The sequence below is a fragment of the Bubalus kerabau genome, chromosome 14, assembly GCF_029407905.1.
Source record: "Bubalus kerabau isolate K-KA32 ecotype Philippines breed swamp buffalo chromosome 14, PCC_UOA_SB_1v2, whole genome shotgun sequence".
Lineage (NCBI taxonomy): Eukaryota > Metazoa > Chordata > Mammalia > Artiodactyla > Bovidae > Bubalus > Bubalus kerabau.
In genome coordinates, this window is record NC_073637.1 from 3,139,095 (window position 1) to 3,159,377 (window position 20,283).

Sequence of the window (20,283 nt, forward strand, 5' to 3'; positions counted from 1 at the left end):
GTGAACCTTGGGGGTGGCCTTCCTGCTGTGCGGGGCTCTACTGTCACATGCTCAGGTAGTGTTGCAAGAAGGCTGACCCAGAGGCTCCGAAGTCCTAGGACACACGCAGTCCACCAGGCAAATACAAGCACAGCCTGGGCCTGTCGCTCTACCTTCGGGGAGCCACGTCCCCGTGGGAGGGGCGGCAGGCGGGATCTCTGGGTCGTGAGGCTAAGTCGGGGATGGGGCGGTGCAGGGCGGTGCTGGAGGGAAGGCAGGAAACCTCGAGCCTCTGCTTAGGGCGCTGGCGGTTAGGGAGGGCAGGCTTTGAGCGGACTTCAGCTCCCATCGTTCCTTGCGCCAGGGGCCACTCGAGCTTCCCGACAGGCTGTGCGCGGGGCCGCTACGGGTCCTCGGAGGCATCGGCGCCGCAGGGCCTTGTGGGGGTTGCAGTTCGGGTCGGCGAGGGCGGGCCTCGGCTTCCCGGCGGGCTGCGCGGCGACCGGCGGTTGTCGGCGGGGCAGTCCGGCGGGCAGCGGTGGCGGCTCCGACTGCGGCACAGGCGGCGGGCGAGCGGACGGACTGGGTCAAGTGGGCCAGGCGGGATGCCGGGCCGCCGCCGCGTCTTGAGAGTCTGAGCGCCGGCCGGGCCGCGCCCCCCACCCAGGCCGCCGCGGTCCGAGCGTTCCGAGCGCGGGCCCGGCCCAGCGCGCCGCCGCCACCGCCACCCCGGGCCGCCCCCTGCCTCTCCCCCGGTCCGGCGCTCATGCGGGCCGAGCCCCGCCCCCCGCCCGCCGCCGGATCCCGCGCCCGCCCGCACCATGCTCAAGTGCATCCCGCTCTGGCGCTGCAACCGGCACGTGGAGTCGGTGGACAAGCGGCACTGCTCGCTGCAGGCCGTGCCCGAGGAGATCTATCGGTACAGCCGCAGCCTGGAGGAGCTGCTCCTCGACGCCAACCAGCTGCGCGAGCTCCCCAAGGTGAGTGGCCGCCGTCCCAGCCCTCGTTCCAGATCGGCAGGGTCAGTCTGCACGCGACCGTCCGCCCCTCCGAGCTCTCAGCCGGCCCTGGCCTGCGCGGGACACCGCAGCGTCCAGCCGGCCCTGCTGGTTCTTACTGGCCAGAGCCCCACCCTGGCCAGCCCCACCCTCCTCACCCACCGCCGGCGCTGGCACCAGGTGGCATCGGTCATCAGGTGCCTGCCTGGGGGTGGGGATGGTCACAGCCTAGAGGAGGAGCTCCAGATGGAAAGCCGCGGGGGAAGGTGGATGGGCTTGAGGTAGATCGGGGTGGAAGGTTAACCGGCTTGGCTGATGGATACGAACTTGCTGGACTACTCTGGAGGGGGAGCCCAGCCTCTGTCCTGACTGCTCTCTTCCTCCAGGGTGCTGGGGCGGGGTCAGAGGGAGCCTTCTTATGGTGCCTGTCCCAGACCAGCCTGTGTTCCGTCTACCTCTCACTGCCTTGTTTCTTCCCGTCAGCTTGCTTTCCTTCTAAGGCCACTTGGGAGAGAAGGTTAAAGGAAGCAGGTCACAAAAGGATTTCCTTTTTGGAGATGGGGTGCCAAGTGGCCCAATGCCTGGGGGCTGCATGCCACAGAGGGTGTGGCTTCACTCCAGAACTTGGACCAGGGCCCCTTACACGGATCTGTGGCCCCTGCTGTTTTCGCTATATTTTTTTTTTTGGTAGTTTCTAAATTCTTGTCAGTGTCTCAGGCTGGGCTGGTTGCTGGGGTACAGTCACAGAAACTACTGCAGGCTTTGGAGGGCCCACCGGCTGGGTGGGTCGAAGAGGTGATTCAGGTGGTAGGTAGAGCCCTGAGGGAACACAGAAGGTGAGGAACAGAGACTGGTCAGGTCAGAGAAAAGAAGTGATTTCTCAGTTAAGACTAAGACTTGAGCGTGTAAGGTAGGTCAGCTGGCAGTGTTGCATGTTGCGGGGGGAGGTGCGGAGAGGGGTGTCTCTGAGGTAACACAAAGGGACCAGGTGTCAAAAGTCAAGGAGTCAGAAGCTCGAGAAACCGTGTGTGTATGTTTTTATCTCGTTGCTTTTCTTACTACAGACCAGGGTGATAGGACAGGACCCAGGGTTCCTGTGTGGCCTGGAGCAGGGAGGGGCCCTCACTACAGGGCCTGTCACTCTGACCCTACCCCCTGCCCACAGCCCTTCTTTAGGCTACTGAACCTGCGCAAGCTGGGCCTGAGTGACAACGAGATCCAGCGGTTGCCTCCGGAGGTGGCCAACTTCATGCAGCTGGTGGAGCTGGATGTGTCCCGGAACGGTGTGGAGCTGGGGCAGGCATGGGGTGGCATCTGAGGGTGGCAGGAAGGGCTTTGAGCTCCTGGAGGCTGTGGGCATTTCTCCGTGGTGACCCCTTTCTCCTCACAGACATCCCTGAGATCCCCGAGAGCATCAAGTTCTGCAAAGCTCTGGAGATTGCTGACTTCAGTGGGAACCCCTTGTCCAGGTGGGTGGTGGCCATAGCAGGGCTGGGCATGGGCCGTGGGGGTTCTGCAGCCCTGGCCTGGGCATCTGAGGACCCTCTTCTCTCCTTAGGCTCCCCGAAGGCTTCACTCAGCTACGCAGTCTGGCTCACCTGGCGCTGAATGACGTGTCCCTGCAGGCGCTGCCTGGGGACGTGGGCAAGTGAGTGCCTTCCTGCGGGGTGGGGGGCTCAGCCGAGCCCTGTTCCTGCACTACTCCCCACCATCCTGCCTCCTCTCACACTCTGTCCTGGTCTCGTTCAGCCTCGCCAACCTGGTGACCCTGGAGCTCCGGGAGAATCTGCTCAAGTCCCTGCCTGCGTGAGTGAGCTCGCCCCTGCCAGCAGCTAGCCCCAGGGACCATGGGCCATTTGGCCACGACAGACCTTGCTCTGTTTCTTCTGCAGGTCCCTGTCTTTCCTGGTCAAGCTGGAACAGCTGGATTTGGGAGGCAATGATCTGGAAGTGCTGGTGTGGAGAGGGTGGGGCTGTCATGGGTGGGGCGGGGCCAGGCAGGGCAAGTGAGCCTTGGCCATCACCCTGTCCCTGCCTCTTCTTGCAGCCTGATACCCTGGGGGCCCTGCCCAACCTGCGGGAGCTGTGGCTGGACCGGAACCAGCTATCAGCCCTGCCCCCGGTGAGTGAGGGTGTGGCTGCCACCCCACCTTGGGCCTGTCCCTCCCCCTGACCCTCTGCACCCACCCCCCAGGAGCTTGGGAATCTGCGGCGCCTGGTGTGCCTGGATGTGTCTGAGAACCGGCTGGAGGAGCTGCCCGCGGAGCTTGGGGGACTGGTGCTGCTCACTGACCTGCTGCTCTCACAGAACCTGCTGCAGCGGCTTCCAGACGGCATTGGTCAGTGCTGGGAGGGGCATGGCTCGTGTGGACCTGGGCCGAGCGGGGTCCTGGGGCAAGGACCCCTGGCTCTGCTGGGTTCTGAGACCTGTCCCTGAGGAGGGGAGGCGTTGGGCCACAGTGGCACGACTCGTGCTCGCACCTGAGGAGCTGAGGCAGTGCGCGGTGGTGAGCTCATGAGGGCACAATGAGGGCCTGGGGACCTGGGAGCCGCTGGGCTTGCTCAGGTTGGCAGCAGGTTGGGGCAGTGAGCGCGCGTCTGGAGGGAGGCTGAGGTCTCAGCGGTCTCACAGTGCAGGAGGCAGGAGTCCTTGCGCCAGCGCAAGCTGCCTCAGTCTCGTGAGTGTCCAAGGCTCCTGGCCCCACCGAGCCTGTTGCTGCATCTTCCCAACACCAGGTCAGCTGAAGCAGTTGTCCATCTTGAAGGTGGACCAGAATCGCCTGTGCGAGGTGACAGAAGCCATCGGGGACTGTGAGAACCTGTCGGAGCTGATCCTCACTGAGAACCTGCTGACGGTGGGGCTGGTTTCAGAGTTAGTGTGGGAGGCAGGGAGGATGGGGGAGCACCTGGAGGCGTGCAGAGTGGCAGGAGCCAGACATCTGCCTCGTCGGGGCCAGAGCAAGGGCAGAGACTGCACCCTCGGGCTCCTGATGGTTTCTGATCCTCACTCCTCCCGGCCAGGCCCTGCCCCACTCCTTGGGGAAACTGACCAAGCTGACCAACCTCAACGTGGACCGGAACCACCTAGAGGCACTGCCGCCTGAGATTGGGGGCTGCGTGGCACTCAGCGTCCTCTCTTTGAGGGACAACCGCCTGGCCGTCCTGCCGCCAGAGCTCGCCCACACGGCTGAGCTACACGTGCTGGATGTGGCTGGCAACCGGTGAGTGCTGCCCCCATCCCGCGGTACCGGGCCTGGCTTTCCCCAAGCTGACCGTGCCCCCGCCCCCAGCCTGCAGAGTCTGCCGTTTGCACTCACGCACCTCAACCTGAAGGCCTTGTGGCTAGCGGAGAACCAGGCGCAGCCCATGCTTCGGTTCCAGACCGAGGATGATGCCCAAACGGGCGAGAAGGTGCTCACCTGCTACCTGCTGCCACAGCAGCCCCTGCCCAGCCTTGGTAGGTCGCTGGGGTGGGGCGGGGCGGGGCCTGGGGCGGGGCGGCGTTCCCCCTGACACGCGCTTCCACAGAGGACCCTGAGCTGCAGAGCAGCCCTTCAGAAAGCTGGGGAGACGCCCCGCTCAGCCGTGTCAGCGTCATCCAGTTCCTGGAGGCCCCCGCGGGCGACGACGACCCAGAGGAAGCCGCTGCCGAGAAACGGGTATGGCGGGGTGGGGTCCCCGGGGGCTCCCGCCTCCCCGCCCCCGCCTGACCCCTGCCCCACCTGCCCTCACCCCTGTGCCCACTGCAGGGCCTGCAGCGTCGGGCTACGCCACACCCCAGCGAGCTCAAGGTGATGAAGAGGGGTGTGGAGCGCCGGAGCGAAGCCACCTCCTGCAGGCCTGACCCTGCGCCACCCTCGCCCTCCGAGGAGGTGCTTGTGGGGACCCGGAGGCCATGGGAGGGACAGCCGCCCGCCTTACAGGGCTTCCCGCGGGAGCCCCGGACTGGGTGCAGGGCTCCCGGCCCGCGTGGGCATGGGGAACCCACCGGGAGAGGAGCCAGGCGGTGGTGCTGGTCGGGAAACTCAGGAACAAGTGCACGTGCCTTCTGTAGAGTAGGCTGCCTCCACAGAGGACTGCTAGGCAGACACAAAAGCCATGTGGCATGGACGTGGGGCAGCTGCCCGTGAGGAGCCAGGAGTGGCTGGAGCAGTGGGCCTATGGGCTGGCACGTCTCAAGGGCACCTGCACTGTCTGCTTCCATGAGGGGACCTGTTCAGAATCAGGCAGGCCCAGCTCCGCTTGCTCAGGACCCCGGGTGCAGCAGGTGTCTGGTGCCTGGGGCTACGTGGCGGGACCTGTGTCTGGTGCACAGCCACCCACGGGAAGCTGCCCTCGCTGGTCCAGGAGGCATGCTCATGCTGGTTGGGGGCGCCTACCCGTCCTTGAGCTGGCGTTTGCTCAGGGACTCGTCAGCCCCTGCCCTTGTGATTTGTTTGGAATGAGCCTTGAGGGTTCGAACCACAGAAGGGTGGCTTTGTGTATCCACACCTGTTGGAGCTGGAAGTGCGGCTTCCCTAGTGGTGGGACAGCGGGCACCCCAGAGGATGAGCACAGACTTCCTCCAGGATGAGGGCAGCTGGGGGGGAAGCTCCCGAGGCTCTGTGGTCAGGCAGCAGGGAGCCCTGGGGTACATTCTGCAATGTGGGATCCTCCGGGGGCAGCCCAACCCATTGCCTTCCCCTGCCACAGGAGAAGAGGCTGAGCACTGAGTCTGGCCTAAGTGCAGACTCGCACCTATCTGCCGGCACAGCCTCCCAGGGCGAGCCTGAGGGCCCGCTGGCCGAGGAGGAGGGGCTGAGCCAGCAGGAACCCGTGCCAGCCACCCAGGAAGAGGTCATGGAGGAGACCTACGAGGAGGTGAGACTGGCCTTGGGGGCCGCTTGCTCCGGGGCGGGCCTGCCAGCTCCCACCCTGCCTCCTTTTCCAAGCTCGTGTGCAGGCAGCACCAGTCGGTTTTTTCAGGTGGGCCCCCAGGTGCACTCTTCCCTGTGTGGGGCCCAGCAGGAGTCAGGCTGCCCCAGGCCAGGGGGAGGGCTGGGGGAAGAGGGTCTTTACTTCAAGGCCGGCTCGGCCTGGGCCCTGCTCGCCCACGCTACTGCACATTCCCCGCTGGAACATTCCCAGACACCAGGGCCTTCCTCGCAGTCCTGCTGGGGCCCCTCCTCAGGCTGCTGAGAGCACAGTGGGCAGAGCCTCCCAGCCCCCGAGCCTGCTCTTCCCGCTGACTGCTCTGTGCCCCTCACTGGCTCGTCACTTGTCCCTGTTCTTTAAGCAGCGGGCCCTCTTAGCACCTGTCTGCTGCCTTGGGCCCTGCGCTCGGGGGTGGGCTGGCCTAGTCCTCACACTTAGCTCTCACAGCCCACTGTGCGCTTCGCGGAGGACACGCTGCTCCTGCCCAGGGAGGACGGTGAGAGCGAGGAGGGCCAGCCAGAGGCGCCGTGGCCCCTGCCGGGGGGCAGACAAAGGCTCATCCGCAAGGACACACCCCACTACAAGAAGCACTTCAAGATCTCCAAGCTGCCCCAGCCCGAGGCCGTGGTGGCCCTCCTGCAGGGGACACCGCCAGACAGTGAGGGCCCAATGGGGACTGGGGGCTGGCACAATGGCCCCCACATGTCCTGGGCTCCGCGAGCAGAGGAGGAGGAGGAAGACGAGGCTGAGGAGGAAGAGGAGGGGGAGGCGGCAGTAGCAGCAGAGGAGGAGAAGGCGGTGGCCTCTGCGCCCTCTGTCAAGGTGGGTCTGGCCCCACACGCCAGCCCGAATCCAACTGACCAGGCCCCCTGGTCCACACCGGTGTGGGTCCCAGGCGACTCTCGAGGCAACTGGCACAGGAGGTGCCTGTCCCCAGCTCCCCACTCTCCTTTGCAGGCTGGGTGCAGACTCAGTTGCAAGCTCCGTGCTGGCCCTGTAGCCCCATCTCAAGCCCCTGGCAGTCCCCACCTATGCCCAGGCCCCTCTGCCTGCCCTAGCCTCTGGAGGGCTGGCTCTCATGGGTCCCTGTCTTCTCCATGGGATGCCCCGCCCCGCAGCAGCCCCGTGTCTGACATATCTGAGCACAGACAGCCTGGTGCTGTGGCGGCTGAGAGGGCCTGGACAGTTAGAGCTGGCACAGCCAGGCCTAGGCCCACCTGGCACCAGCCCAGCCTGCCCATTTGGCAGGTCGGCAGTAGCAGCCAGGCCTCCAGACCCTATGGGACCCCCTGCCTGAGGGCAGCACCAGACCCAGGCACGAAGGGCCAGGCGCTCAGGCTGTGGGAGCTTGGTGTGGTCTTCTCTCTCTTTCTTGCTCATGGCGGGGCTGGGCAAGGAGGTGGCGGGGCCGGGCGGCAGCTGACCTGCATGTCCTTGCTGGTCCTGTCCTAACAGGGGGTGTCGTTTGACCAGGCCAATAACCTGCTGATAGAGCCCGCTCGCATTGAGGAGGAAGAGGTCTGTACTCGCTTGCCGCTGCGCTCTTGCCCCAGGCTTCGCGGGCCTTGCTCTCGGGCTGCGGGCTCTCCATCTCCTTCCCGCTGCTGCTCAGGCCTCCTCCCCAAACTCAGAGCCAGGGCCTGGGGCGCCCGCCAGACCCACAGGGCGCTGGCCTCCAGGCAGGGGTGGCCAATCTTGGAGGAGGTGCAGGGTGTGCCCCCCTCCTGCGGCGCTCCGGCCCTGGAAGGCCCCCGTCACCCACAGGCGAGCACTCCCTCTGGCTGCGCTCCCTGGAGCCCGGCAGCCCCCACCTCGTCAGCTCCTCTGTGGCCCAAGCCGGCCCTGGGAGAGGTGGCTGGTGGCCGGAGGGGACCAGGCCCCGGCCCCTCAGCCTTCCCTGGACACGGCACGTCTGTTCTGTTTCCAGCTGACGCTCACCATCGTGCGGCAGACAGGGGGCCTGGGCATCAGCATTGCGGGTGGCAAGGGATCCACGCCCTACAAGGGAGACGACGAGGTGAGGAGCCGCCCCCACCCTGTGCTGCCCGCAGGCCCTGCCCCTGCAGCACACGAGGTCCTAGAGGCCGGGGTTGTGGGGGGCAGCGTTGTAGAGGACGGTCAGGGCCGCTGGTCTGCCCGCCGTCTCTTTCAGCCTCACCTCCCTTTCACCGGTGCCTCTTGTGCTGTGTATGGATCGAACTTCCCGGGACTGACCTGCACCCTCACTCCCTGACGCCTGGGACCCCACAGCAGCCCACACCCAGGCCGTCTGACCACTGCAGGCCCACTTCTGCCTTTCCTGCACCCTGGGGCGTCTTTGCAGCCCTGACTGGGGGGCTTCTGGGCCTCGCACAGCTGCTGAGGGCCCCTCTCTGGAAGGGCATCCACCGACGTTCTTGGGCTATCTCTGTCTTACAGGGCATTTTCATCTCCCGGGTGTCTGAGGAGGGCCCTGCGGCTCGGGCTGGGGTCCGAGTAGGCGACAAGCTCCTCGAGGTGAGCCCCCTGGCCACCGTGTGAAGTGCACACTCTTGGGACCTCTCAGTCCCACGTCTGGTGGTGGGCTCCCTCCCCTCCAGGAAGGGGGTGCCCAGCTCCTCCTGAGAGCCCCAAGTATGGGACCCCTGTGAGGCATGGAGCTCATAAGCTAGAGCTCCGGGTAGACTGGAGGTCAGCCCAAGGCAGAAACCCGCGTCTGGGCAGGAGGCCTGTCGGGTGGTCAGAGGGCAGTCTGCTCTGGGGGATGGGGGCAGGAGGAAGTAACCCTGCACTCACTCAACAGAGGGGCTGCTGTGTCCCAGCAGCTCAGAGAGCGCAGGGCAGGGCCAGATGCACAGAACCCCCGGCATCCTCCCCAGGACTGCTCAGATAAGGAGCAGGTGTGTGGGGCAGGGGCACCAGGACTGGGCACTGTGGACTAGCAGGGGCATCGCCTGCTTCCTCAACAGTGGGCCTCCTAGCCCTGTGTTGCCCAGATAGGTAGCCAGTACCCACAGGGAGGGGTGCAGCAGCCCCTGGCACGCTGTGGCTTGTGCCCACTCGGCCGGCCCGCCTGCAGAGGGCGGGCTGACAAGTGCCGTGCGGCAGGTGAACGGCGTGGCCCTGCAGGACGCGGAGCACCAGCAGGCCGTGGAGGCACTGCGCGGGGCGGGTGCCACCGTGCACATGCGGCTGTGGCGGGAGCGCATGGTGGAGCCTGAGAATGCAGTCACCGTCACAGCCCTGCGGCCCGAGGATGACTACAGCCCGAGGGAGCGGCGAGGGGGCGGCCTGCGCCTGCCCCTGCTCCCGCCCGAGCCGCCCGGGCCGCCCCGCCAGCGCCACGTGGCCTGTCTTGTGCGCAGCGAGAAGGGGCTGGGTTTCAGCATCGCAGGCGGGAAAGGCTCCACGCCCTACCGGGCCGGTGACGGGGTAAGTCTGGGGCCGGGGGTGGGGCGGGGTGGGGGGCAGGCCTGGCCAGCCCGCGGACACCCACTCGCCCTCCCCCGCTGCAGGGCATCTTCATCTCCCGCATCGTTGAGGGGGGTGCTGCCCACCGGGCAGGCACCCTGCAGGTCGGCGACCGCGTCCTTTCCGTGAGTGCGGCGGTGGGCCTGCCTAGCACCCATGCACCCCTCTCCCTGGGGCCGTCTGACGGGCTGTGCTCTTGCAGATCAATGGGGTGGACATGACCGAGGCCAGACACGACCATGCTGTCTCCCTGCTGACTGCCGCGTCGCCCACCATCGCCCTGCTGCTAGAGCGGGAGGCTGGGGGGCCCCTCGCCCCCAGCCCTCCCCCTCACTCCCCCCCGCCCCCCACTGCTGCCCCTGCTGCCCCAGGGGAGCCTGGGCCTCTGAGGCTGCCCCCTAGTCTGCTCGCTGCTGCCCTGGAGGGGCCGTACCCAGTGGAGGTGAGACTGCTGCCCTGGCCCTGCCCACCAACCAGCCCCTGTCTCCACAGCCACACAGCTTTAGGTGTGGCTGTCGGCCCCGCTTGTGGGAGAACAAGGGCCTCGGCCCTGTCCTCTCAGGCTCCAGGACACAGGGTGTCGTTCCGTAGGGGCTTCCTCCTCCTGCAGTCTTCTCTGCACCGTCACGCGGCCTCCCTGTGGTGGAGCTCCCTGGTCTCACACCCCTGGGCTTGGGAAGCCATCCTGTAATGTTCGGCTTGTTCCAGCCACCCTTCCTGTTCCTCCATGTTCCCAGGAGATCTGTCTGCCCAGAGCGGGGGGCCCCTTGGGGCTCAGCATCGTTGGGGGCTCCGACCACTCCAGCCACCCATTCGGTGTCCAGGAGCCCGGCGTGTTCATTTCCAAGGTAGAGCAGACCCCGTGGGCGCTGCGGGGTGCAGGGAGGCCCAGCCCCCTGCCCACGGTGCCCGGCCTTCCCTCCACAGGTGCTCCCACGGGGCCTGGCTGCACGCAGTGGCCTGCGGGTCGGGGACCGCATCCTGGCAGTGAACGGGCAGGACGTGCGGGAGGCCACACACCAGGAAGCGGTCAGCGCCCTGCTCCGGCCCTGCCTAGAGCTGGTGCTGGTTGTGCGGAGGGACCCGCCGCCCCCGGGCATGCGGGAGCTCTGCATCCAGAAGGCCCCCGGGGAGAGGCTGGGCATCAGCATACGTGGGGGTGCCAAGGGCCATGCCGGGAACCCCTGCGACCCCACCGATGAGGGCATCTTCATCTCCAAGGTGAGCTCCCACTTGCCCGCCCGCCCCGTGGACTTCTCCGGCGGGGAGGGGCCCAGGTCCGGGGCTGGTCCTGAGCACAGCTGTCTCCCCGCAGGTGAGCCCCACGGGAGCAGCTGGGCGAGATGGCCGTCTGCGGGTGGGACTGCGGCTGCTGGAGGTGAACCAGCAGAGCCTGCTGGGTCTGACGCATGGAGAGGCTGTGCAGCTGCTGCGCAGTGTGGGCGACACCCTGACTGTACTGGTCTGCGACGGTTTCGACACCAGCGCTGCCACCCCCGAGGTCAGTGCCCCCCCAGCCGGCGCTCGGCCACGGGGACTGCGTCCCGCCCCCAGTGTGGCCGGGAGGGTCCTGGTGCGCCGGGGCCAGGACACGCTTGACCGTTGTGAGTCAGACCTGGGGGAGCCATGCGGTGCGGGTGCCAGGTCCTCGTTTCAGCCCCGCTCACAGCCCTGGTGGGACAGACTGTGTACAGAAGGCCTGGTTGTGTCTTCAAAGAAAAGGTTGAACCGGGCAAGCAGCATTTGTGCCCTGGGGCCGCCAGGCCAGGGCAGGACGGCCCAGAGCGGGACACAGCCCGCCTGCAAACCCCCGGGCCCTGCCACGCTGGCCTGGTGCCGGCCTGCTTTCTGGCAGCCCCTTAGCAGGGAGCTCAGGGCCCAGACCTGTGTCCCCGCGCAGACACCTGGGCGGGCCTGTGGGGACCCAGTGGTTCTCCGTTGCAGCCCCTGGAGGAAGTGTCAGCTGCCAGGCCCGGGACCGGGCTGCAGAGGCCTGGTGTCCAGCCCAGCCCGTGTCCTGCACCAGCCTGGCTGTGCCCTCTTGGGGGGCCCTGCTGTCTTATGCTGCCGCTGTCCCCGGGCTTCCAGCATCAGCCCAGGGGGGCCGCTTCTCCTGCAGCAGCCCCCACCCCCGCCTCCAGGGGCTCCTTCCCCACAGCGGCTGCCAGCTCCCTGAGGGCCTCCTTTCTGGGGATGGGGCTCCAGTGGGTCTCCGGGACGGCAGCCTACTGCCCCTGTCCCCGCACTGCCGAGGCAGGGTCTACCTCGTCCTGTGCATCGCCTCCTGAACTGGGAAGGATGGTGCGTTTGTCCTTGTTTCTCCTGCCTGGGTGCTGGACTGGGACCCCATTCCCTGGGTTCTGGGGGCCCCTGTGCTGGCCTCTGTGCCCACATCCCTGTGTGCCTGCAGGAACCTGTTGTTTCTGGTGAGGAACCTTGCTCAGATTTTCCAGAGAGGGCTGTGTCTTCTGCTTTCTCATTTAAAGTAAGACCTTACATGTTTCGGTCAATACATGTACTTATTTTTAAGGTTTCAGTACAAACAGAGTAAATACACTCCAGGGCGAAGAGCAGAGCAGGCGTCTCCCCAGCTTTATGGAGGCTTTGCTGGGCTCCTCTGACTGTCTGCCCATCTCTCCCTGGGTTGCTTTGCCTGTGCTGTGTTTCCAACCAGAGTGCTCGGAGCCTGTCTTGATGCTTTTGGGGGCGTTTCTGCAGGACAGCACCCTGGAAGAAGGGGTGTTGGGCCTGAGGCCGCAGGCTTGCCCCGTCTCCCACCCCCGCCTAGCCTCAGGCTTGTCTCCATGGACCTGGCCTCCTTTGACGTGTGACTCACGAAACTCGCAGTTTGTCTTTTGTGTTATAAGCTTCTGTCTTTTTGCATAGGGCATGAGTGGGCTTTGTCTTTTGCTCCTTCACAATGGCCTCTCTGGGATTATAGAAACATGGAGACTGTGAGTGACATTGTCTAACCTTCCTCATAATGTCTGGATTTGAGTTTTGATGATGAAAACCCTCTCTGGGGCAAGATTGTCAAAGCTATTTTTTAGAAAACAATCCACTGGAATTGCTTCTCAAGCAAGTGGATCTTCCGTCCCAGTGGAGTGCACTGGACTGGCCATCAGTTTCCCACTGATCGGGGGAGATCGGGCTTCCTTGTAGGTTGGATCCACATCCCGTGGTCCTGGGAGCCGGCCGTGTTCTTGAGCCGATGCTGCTAACCTCAGTGTAGCCACTTTAGAGTATGTTTCAGGAGACCTAACTGGTGAAATCACCCACTGTTTTTTCTTCTTTTGACAAGTTTTAGTCTATTTTCATGTGTTTTCTCTTCCAAATGGACCTGCCAGTTCTGTAAGTTGGTTGGGAGCTGGGGGTTCACTGTGAGCTCTGTGACTGTGTGAATAAGGTTTCTCCAGGCACATTCCTAGGTTGCTCTTGCATCCTTGTTGATTCTCATCGGTGACTTTGTTGCGTCTCCTGGAGGAAGCCCTGAGGCCCAGGTGGTGGCTGCGGGTCCCCTTTTCCTGGGAGGTCAGGCTCCTCCGTCCCCCTGGGAACCTGGTGATGGTGGACAGTGACCTTGCCTTGTGCTGACTTGGAGGAGGTAGTTTATATAACATTCTTTTAAACTTGGATGGCTGTTTCCATTTATAACCTGTAAGAATTTTCTCTGAAAGAGTGCTGAGTTTTCTGGAGTCCTTTTATTGATGGCTTTTACAGCCCTGTGCCAAGTACGGTGAGGTGCAGCCCACAGGTTTCCTCCAGCTAGCTTGGTGCTTGAAAGAAAAAGGGCTGACGTGTATCCGTCAGGACACCGGTCATCCACCCAGCCCCATTTCTCTTAACCTCAGCCCACCTGCATCCTCTGTGGTGACCCGTTCAACCCCTGTAGGAATTAGGGTTCACAGCCATCTCTCCGAACTTTGGATTCTGCAAGCGCATCTTTGCATGAGCTGTGCCCTGGCGTCCTCCCCAACCTCTGCACGGCAGGGGGCAGGCTGGCCTCAGGACCTGCCTGTCCTTGCTGTGCCGGCCTCTGCCCCAGGGCCCTGCACAGGCAGGCAGGCCTGGTGGCCAGCTGGTGGCAGCGCTGTGGGGACCGCTGTGCGCTTCCAAGAGCTTGCTGACTGGTGCTCAGCATGTTTGGGGCAAGGTCCAGAACATTCTTTCTCCTCCCCTCTGTTTCTGTGGTCCCATCACCGTCTTGATCTGATTTCTGCCGTCTCTTCCTCCCCATCACACTCACCAAAGTTTTGTATATTTTAGCAGCCTTCTCAGAAAAACCACCTTTTGGATTTTGATCCAGACCGCCTTTCTTTTCCGTGTTTCCTTGATTACTGATCGAAGGAAGACTGCCTCAGTTACTCCTTCCTCATCTAGTGTTTTCAGTCATTCTAATGACCTTTCTGTAAAGAAGAAATTTTATCAGCTGCTTTTTATCCTAAAATAAGATTTTGTACAGGAGATGTGTGGTAAACACTCTGATTCTTTCCTTTCATTGGTTGATTTTTAAATAACAAGTGGCTGCCCTGGAAGCCCCCATGGTGACTGCTTTTTGGTCTTTGTGGTCCTCGTGAGGCAGGGTGCCTGCGTGGGCACCGCGGTGACAAGCCGGTGACACACCAGCCTGGTGGTGACCCAGGCGTCCCGGTGTCTCCTGCCGCAGCCCTGGCATGGGGCTCAGACCATCACTGGCTGGTCTTGTGGCCTCGCTCCTGGGCCTCTGCAGCACACGGGTCCTCAGGAGGTAGGTTTCTAGGGGGAAAAAATCCGTGAGGTTGTTACTTTCAACCCATGCTTAAGGACAGCAGGCTTTGATTCTTTTGACTTTATATTTGTGTCTCTTTTTCTCATCTTAAAAGTCATTTTATTAAATTAAGTAATATTATAAGTATTGATTTAAAAAAGCCGTATCAGTGTTATCACTAGCATTTCTTAATAGCACTTTGACATTTCTCTGTGTCCTTAGGATTTATCCACTAGGAGGTGCAGTCACAATGCTACGTTAAGTCCCTGGGAAATGATTCTCTGCATTGTCCTACTGCCGGCTTGTCATACAGTTAGACTGAGTTTTGTCTGAGTTTTCTTCTCGGCTGTGCTGGTCTCGTTGCTGCGCATTGGCTTCTCAGTGAGGCGGCTTCTCTTGTTGGGAAGCACAGACCCCAGACCCCGGGCTCGGTAGTTGGTGGTTCATGGGCTTAGCTGCTCTGCGGCATGTGGGATCTTCCTGGAGCAGGGATCGAGCCTGTGTCCCCTGCATTGGTAGGTGAATTCTTAACCACTGGGCCACCGGGGAAGCCCAGAACTCGTTTTCAGTTCTTAAAGATGACTTTAAAAGCAGAGTTTCCTGGGAGTTCCCTGGCGGTCCGGGGGGTGGGACACGGCACGCTCACTGCTGTGTCGTGAGGTCAGGCTGCAGTTGGGGAGCGAAGACCCTGCGGCCGGGAGGACAAACTGGCTGCTCATGCTAAACCTTTGCAGCTGTGAATACAGCCCTCCAGGAGTCTGAATCCCCTCTCGGTGACCCCCAGGCCAGCGTCTGCATTAGTGTAGTTTCTCCTGCTGTTATTTCTGTTTTGAAAGATACAAGCAAGTAAATAAAGTAGTGACAATTTTAGAGTTGAGGAAAAGTGTCAAGAACAGTAGACAGGACCTCTCACTCAGAGGCCCTGCATGCCTCCCACCAATGGTCCAAGGCGACCTTTAGAGCTACAAGGCATGTGGGCATCTGGTTGTCTCCCAGCCTGACCTGGAACTTCAGGTGGGCACAGGCCATCACGGCATGGATGGCACTCACTGGGGGTCTGTCCATTGCCGCCTCAGGACGAGCTGCAGTGGCTGTATCTTGGTAGGGTTATCACAGAGCTCACACTGTCTTGGAGGGCCTCCCACCAGACCCACGGGTGTGGTGCCTGCACGGGGGCGTCTCTGGGTCACCCCACCAGGTGATGCTTCCCCCCGGAAACTGGCGGGTGCTTTGGGGGGTGCAGCGGCCTGCTCCTCCTCGGGCTCCTCATCAGCCCCAGGGCAGTTGTGCGCCCTCCCCACTGCTCTGGGCCGCCGCCTTCCTTAGCACAGATTTTCCATTTTATCTCGTGGTGAGAGTTGTCACGGCTGCTGTTGATATCTGGTGCTCCAGCCATCCAGACGGAGCTGACGAGAGGGCTTCTGGCTGGCCCGGGGCCCTGTTCACATCGCCCACCTCCCTCAGGCAGCCTCCTTTCTAGCACAGCAGGAAGTCTGGGGTCACCTCACCCTTTCCCCTACCTTCTTTCTCCAAGGAGCACTGGTTCCCTTAGTGGACAGGGCTATTTAGGAGCCGGGATGTGGGCGCCAGGCGTGCTCCTGGCTGTCAGGCCTCAGGGTCTCAGGCCGCTCGGGGGCTGGGTTGTGCCTGTGAGCGGGCACCTTTTACGTCCTGATAGTCGCTTACGCTGGAGAAGCACATGGTCACGTCTGCTGTCATCACTCCGGTCAACACCACAGTCAACTCTTCCTCCTTTAAACGGCCTTTTCTGCCGTCAGGAATCTGTCAGCCTCCTTCTGCTGGGACTTTGGCCTCAGCTCCTCTCTGTGCCATGGGCGCTTCACTGTCGCCCCACCGCCTTGTCAGTTCTGTGCTCCGGGGTGCGTGTCCACGGCCGACCTCTCTCGCCCGGTGCTCTGCATCGCCGTGTCCTCGGGAGCGTGGTGTGGGTGCCCTGGGCACAGATGCGATGGTGGCGTGGAGTCCTGAGCAAGCAGAGCCCACCCCAGCGGCTGCCTCGGGTGTGGCCACTCCGCCCCTCCCCCGCAGGTGTCCCCAGGCATCATCGCCAACCCCTTCGCGGCAGGCCTTGGCCGCCGGAACAGCCTGGAAAGCATCTCCTCCATCGACCGGGAGCTGAGCCCCGAGGGCCCCGGCAAGGTCAGAGCCACCCACAGCCAGCAGCCCCTGGGCTGGGAGCCTGAGGCCGTCAGCCCCGACCACTGTCTCCTCTGCTCACAGGAGAAGGAGCTGCCTGGACAGATCCCACTATGGGGCCCAGAGGCCATGGTGAGTGCCCAGGCCCTCCTGCCCCACATGGCGGGCTCCTCCCCACAGCCCAGAGTCCCTAGGCCTGGCCGCCCACCCCGCACTCTGGCAGGCACAGCCCTGGCAGCCCTGTGTCCACTCTGCCCCCCAGGGTCGGAGCCCAGAGAGCCTGAAGCCAGCCTGCCGAGCCCTGGCCGCCACCCCTGGCGCCGGCAGCGTGCAGAGGGTCAGTCCCTGGTCATCACACCCGTTCCGGCCTCTGCCCACTTGTCCGTCAGTCCTACCCCTGTCTTCCTTCCCTTCACCTGAGGCCCTGCAGGACAGAGCTCTGCCAGGATCCTGTCCCCAGGGAGAGGGCTGAGGCCCTCAAAGGGCCCTCATGCATGACAGGGACTGCCTGGGGTGCCCGAACTGGAGCGCCACCCCCAGCCTGGCACGCGTCTGTCCTCTTCCACCCCTAAGCCCAGCTGTGATGCATCCGCTGCTGCCTACCCCCCACCTCCCAGAGGCAGACTCAAGGCAGAGCAGAGGGCTGTGTGGGCCCAGGGCCCCCGGTGGAGCACGGTGGGAGGAGGGCCAGTGCTGCGGGGGGGCAGGGCCCTGGGTGGAGGCCTGTGGTTCTCACCCCTTCCCTGCAGGGCGGGCTGCCCAGCGCCAGCTGCTGCTGGGAGACTCTGCAGGGCTGGTGAGGAGGCTGTGCCAGCTGGGGGCTGAGTGAGCCTGTTCAGGGGCTTTGTGCTCAGCCCCACATAGGCAAGAGTAGGAAGCCCCCAAGAGGTGAGGGGGCCCAGTGTCCTCCATCAGAAAGGGGCACAGCTAGGGGGTGGCTCGCAGGGGGCGGGCCTCCCTGGCTGACGGGCCTCTGAGGCTCATAGGGAGGGTGGCCGCCCCACCCAGGAGAAGTCCAGCCCAGCCCAGCCCATCCATCTCAGATGTCTCAGGGCTGCTCAGGTCAGGGTGTTGAGGACCAGCCTTTGTGCTACTGAGGCAGGCAACCCCCCACCTCCTCCTCGGGGGCCCTCAGCCCTGCCTGACCCTCCCCACACCCACCACTCGGCTCTTCCAGGTGCTGCCTGCGGCAAGTGGAGAGATGGCTGAGGCCCCCTGCTCCCCTAGCCACCAGCAGGTGAGTACACACGGTGGGGGTGCTGCAGAGGGTGCTGTGTGCAGAGTCCACTACTCCGGGGAGGGTGCCAGGGCTCACACGTTCCCCAGCTGCCATCCCACAGGGGGATGGCCTGCAGGCCCCTTCCTGGCCCAGCTGGCTGGTATCACGGCTGGGGGGCTCCCTGTGGCCTCCTGGGCAGAGGGGGCTGGGGGTCAGGGTGGCCTTCCCCAGTGCCTGGCGGTTTTGTCCCCATCTGTCTTCATGTCTGGGAGTTCCTGGGGGCCACTCTACCCTGCCCCGAGCCCCCCACCTGCCTGCAGAGGCTCCCTGGTTCTGCTGCATGGGGAGGGCCAGGCCTGGTGGCAGGGTTGGGGCAGACACTGAAGTGCCGGCTTGGAGCCCAGCGCCCAGCCTCTGCCCCTTCCTGACAGACAGCAGATGGGTGAGTGCTGGCCTCGCTTCCTGGGCACCCAGCCGCCCACCTCGGCGCCATCTCTCTCCCCCCACCCCGTCCCTCACACCCCCCACCTGAACCCCTTTGCAGACAAAGCCTGGGGTGATCCAGCCACTGGTTCAGGCCTGGCCAAGGGGCTCCCCGGTCCCCAGGGGCAGAGGTGGTCCCCAGCCCGTGAGTGCCCTGACCTGGGGGGCAGGGGTGGGGGCAGTCAGCAGGGACAGCTGGTGGCAGGGTGGGCGGTGCTGCAGGGGCAGCTGTCCCTGCTCAGCTCACTGCGCCCGGTCCCCAGCCCCCCTCCCCGCCCTCCCCTGCCGAGCTGCCAGCTAACGTGAAGCAGGCCTATAGGACGTTCGCGGCTGTGCCCGGCCTGCACCCGCCCCTGGACACCCCTGCCCAGGTAGGTGGTGGGCAGCCCTCAGGTGCCCCGCTGCGTGCGCCTGCGAGGGTGTGACACCCGAGGGGCCGGGTCTGAGGGCGCGCTTCCCCCAGCACCCCATGCTCGGGCCCACGGCCTCGCCGGAGCAGCTGTCCTTCCGCGAGCGGCAGAAGTACTTTGAACTGGAGGTTCGGGTGCCCCAGGCCGAGGGCCCCCCTAAGCGCGTGTCGCTGGTGGGCGCTGACGACCTGCGGAAGATGCAGGAGGAGGAGGGTGAGCAGGCGGCACGGGGGTGGGGGAAGGTGGGGGGCGCCGGCTAGTGGCCTGACCCTCCGCGCCCCGTAGCCCGCAAGCTGCAGCAGAAGAGGGCGCAGATGCTGCGCGAGGCGGCGGCCGACACGGGGCTCCCGGAAGCCGATGCTCCTGAGGACGAGGAGCCCGAGGAGGAACCACCCTGGGTCGGCCAGGGCCCCATGGCAGAAGGGTGAGGCGGGGGAGGGCCGCCCCAGCCCCTGCCCCCGGCACCCCTCCGCCCGTGCCCGGCGCCCCTCCATCTGGCCCTCCTGTCCTGTCGCCCCGCCCAGGCTTGGTCCCGCGTCTCCCCCGCCACAGGGAGGTGGTGCCCCAGTGCGGACTGCCAAGGCCGAGAGGCGCCACCAGGAGCGGCTTCGCGTGCAGAGCCCCGAGCTGCCGGCCCCAGCCCCAGAGCGGGCCTTGTCCCCCGCGGAGCGCCGAGCCCTGGAGGCGGAGAAGCGGGCGCTCTGGAGGGCGGCCAGGTAAGGCCTGCCCCGCCCTCCGCTGCCCGCGCCCACACGCTGCCAGCGCCTGTGCCCCCACGCTGCCAGCGCCTCCGCCTGCCCACAGGATGAAGTCCCTGGAGCAGGACGCCCTCCGCGCACAGATGGTCCTCAGCAAGTCCCAGGAGGGCCGAAGCAAGCGGGGACCCCTGGAGCGCCTGGCCGAGGCCCCCTCGCCGGCGCCTACTCCATCACCCACCCCCTTGGAAGGTCTGTATGTCGGGCGGGAGGCGGGAGCCCGGCCTGCAGCGCGGACCTCTCCCGACGCCCCCTTCTTGTTCCTCCAGACCTCAGCCCCCAGACCGGCACCTCCCCGGGACGCTTGGTGAGGAGCCAGCAGCTGCCGCCCTCCCCTGCCTTCCTCCCTTGGCGGGGCAGGGATCCGGACTCCCACCCTCTCTTCTTCTTACGCTCTCTGCCTCTCTCCTCACGCTGTCCTTTCAAGGCCTTGTCTGGGAGGAAGTTTGACTACAGGGTGTTTGCCGCCCTCCCCTCTTCCAGACCTGTCTATGACATGCAGGTACCGGGCCCTCCGGCCCTTCTGCAGGACACCCTGACCGGCTCCTGCGGCTTTCTGCTCAGCCTGTCTCCCAGCCTGTCCCCTGCTCCATACCCTCCCTGTCCCGCCCCCGCCCCGGCCCCCCCAGTCAGGGCTCTACAGGGACTCACCCAGGCTCCTGTTGGGGGCTTCAGGCAGGTCTGGGTAGTCCCTGACCAGCCCTTCTCCCCGTCACAGTCCCCAGATTTCGCTGAGGAGCTAAGGTCCTTGGAACCACCTCCGAGCCCAGGTGAGTTGGCAGGCCAGGGATGGGCCCACCCCCGCCCCCATGGTCCAGGGTGCCAGGCCCATCTACTCACTCACTCCCTGCCCCTGCCCGCAGGTCTGCCAGAGGAGGACGGAGAGGTGGCCATGGTGCTTCTGGGCAGGCCCTCTCCAGGCTCCACGGGTCCCGAGGAGGTGGCCTTGTGCAGCAGCCGCCGGGCCATGCGGCCAGGGCGCCGAGGCCTGGGCCCAGTGCCCTCTTAGAGGAGCGGGGTGCCTCCCCCGACTTGGGGTGGGGGCCCTGCCAGCACCAACACCACCCTTGCCCCGAGTCTTTTAACCCGGCCGGTAGCATTTTAAAGAGGTCCCCTGAGGAGTTCTGGCCACTGACTAACCGCCCCCTCCCCAGCCGGGACCTCCTGGCGA

The 20,283-nt window shown here is 64.6% G+C and overlaps 1 protein-coding gene across 9 annotated transcripts; it reads left to right on the plus strand.

Annotated features, from left to right (window-relative positions):
* The first annotated feature begins 451 nt into the window (after nt 1–451).
* On the plus strand, nt 452–20,156 carry SCRIB (scribble planar cell polarity protein). 9 transcript variants are annotated; one of them, XM_055545590.1, is made up of 37 exons: nt 452–959; nt 2,143–2,260; nt 2,368–2,446; nt 2,536–2,625; nt 2,727–2,783; nt 2,870–2,933; nt 3,025–3,099; nt 3,172–3,316; nt 3,714–3,832; nt 3,999–4,198; nt 4,268–4,434; nt 4,506–4,636; nt 4,727–4,849; nt 5,670–5,837; nt 6,339–6,713; nt 7,347–7,409; nt 7,819–7,908; nt 8,310–8,387; nt 8,979–9,302; nt 9,386–9,466; nt 9,544–9,783; nt 10,079–10,189; nt 10,269–10,562; nt 10,657–10,842; nt 16,138–16,248; nt 16,330–16,377; nt 16,508–16,582; nt 17,423–17,482; nt 18,211–18,318; nt 18,411–18,570; nt 18,643–18,781; nt 18,882–19,073; nt 19,162–19,304; nt 19,382–19,419; nt 19,540–19,614; nt 19,831–19,882; nt 19,976–20,156. In XM_055545590.1, the coding sequence occupies exons 1-37, from the start codon at nt 801–803 to the stop codon at nt 20,119–20,121; spliced, it is 4,884 nt and encodes a 1,627-aa protein (XP_055401565.1). In that variant the 5' UTR covers nt 452–800; the 3' UTR covers nt 20,122–20,156. The 9 variants fall into 9 exon arrangements, with proteins under 9 accessions (XP_055401565.1, XP_055401556.1, XP_055401557.1 ...); XM_055545581.1 differs by lacking the exon at nt 16,508–16,582 and adding an exon at nt 18,009–18,092; XM_055545582.1 differs by lacking the exon at nt 16,508–16,582 and adding an exon at nt 18,009–18,092 and having other exon boundaries at nt 7,365–7,409.
* Nucleotides 20,157–20,283: the final 127 nt, after the last annotated feature.

Excerpts from the sequence above, each read along its gene's own strand:
- SCRIB (XM_055545581.1), top strand. The coding sequence starts at position 801 with ATGCTCAAGTGCATCCCGCTCTGGCGCTGCAACCGGCACGTGGAGTCG. Across the intron at positions 9,467-9,543 it reads TCGGCGACCGCGTCCTTTCC|ATCAATGGGGTGGACATGAC; the intron begins GTGAGTGCGGCG and ends GTGCTCTTGCAG. Across the intron at positions 16,378-17,422 it reads TATGGGGCCCAGAGGCCATG|GTGCTGCCTGCGGCAAGTGG; the intron begins GTGAGTGCCCAG and ends CGGCTCTTCCAG.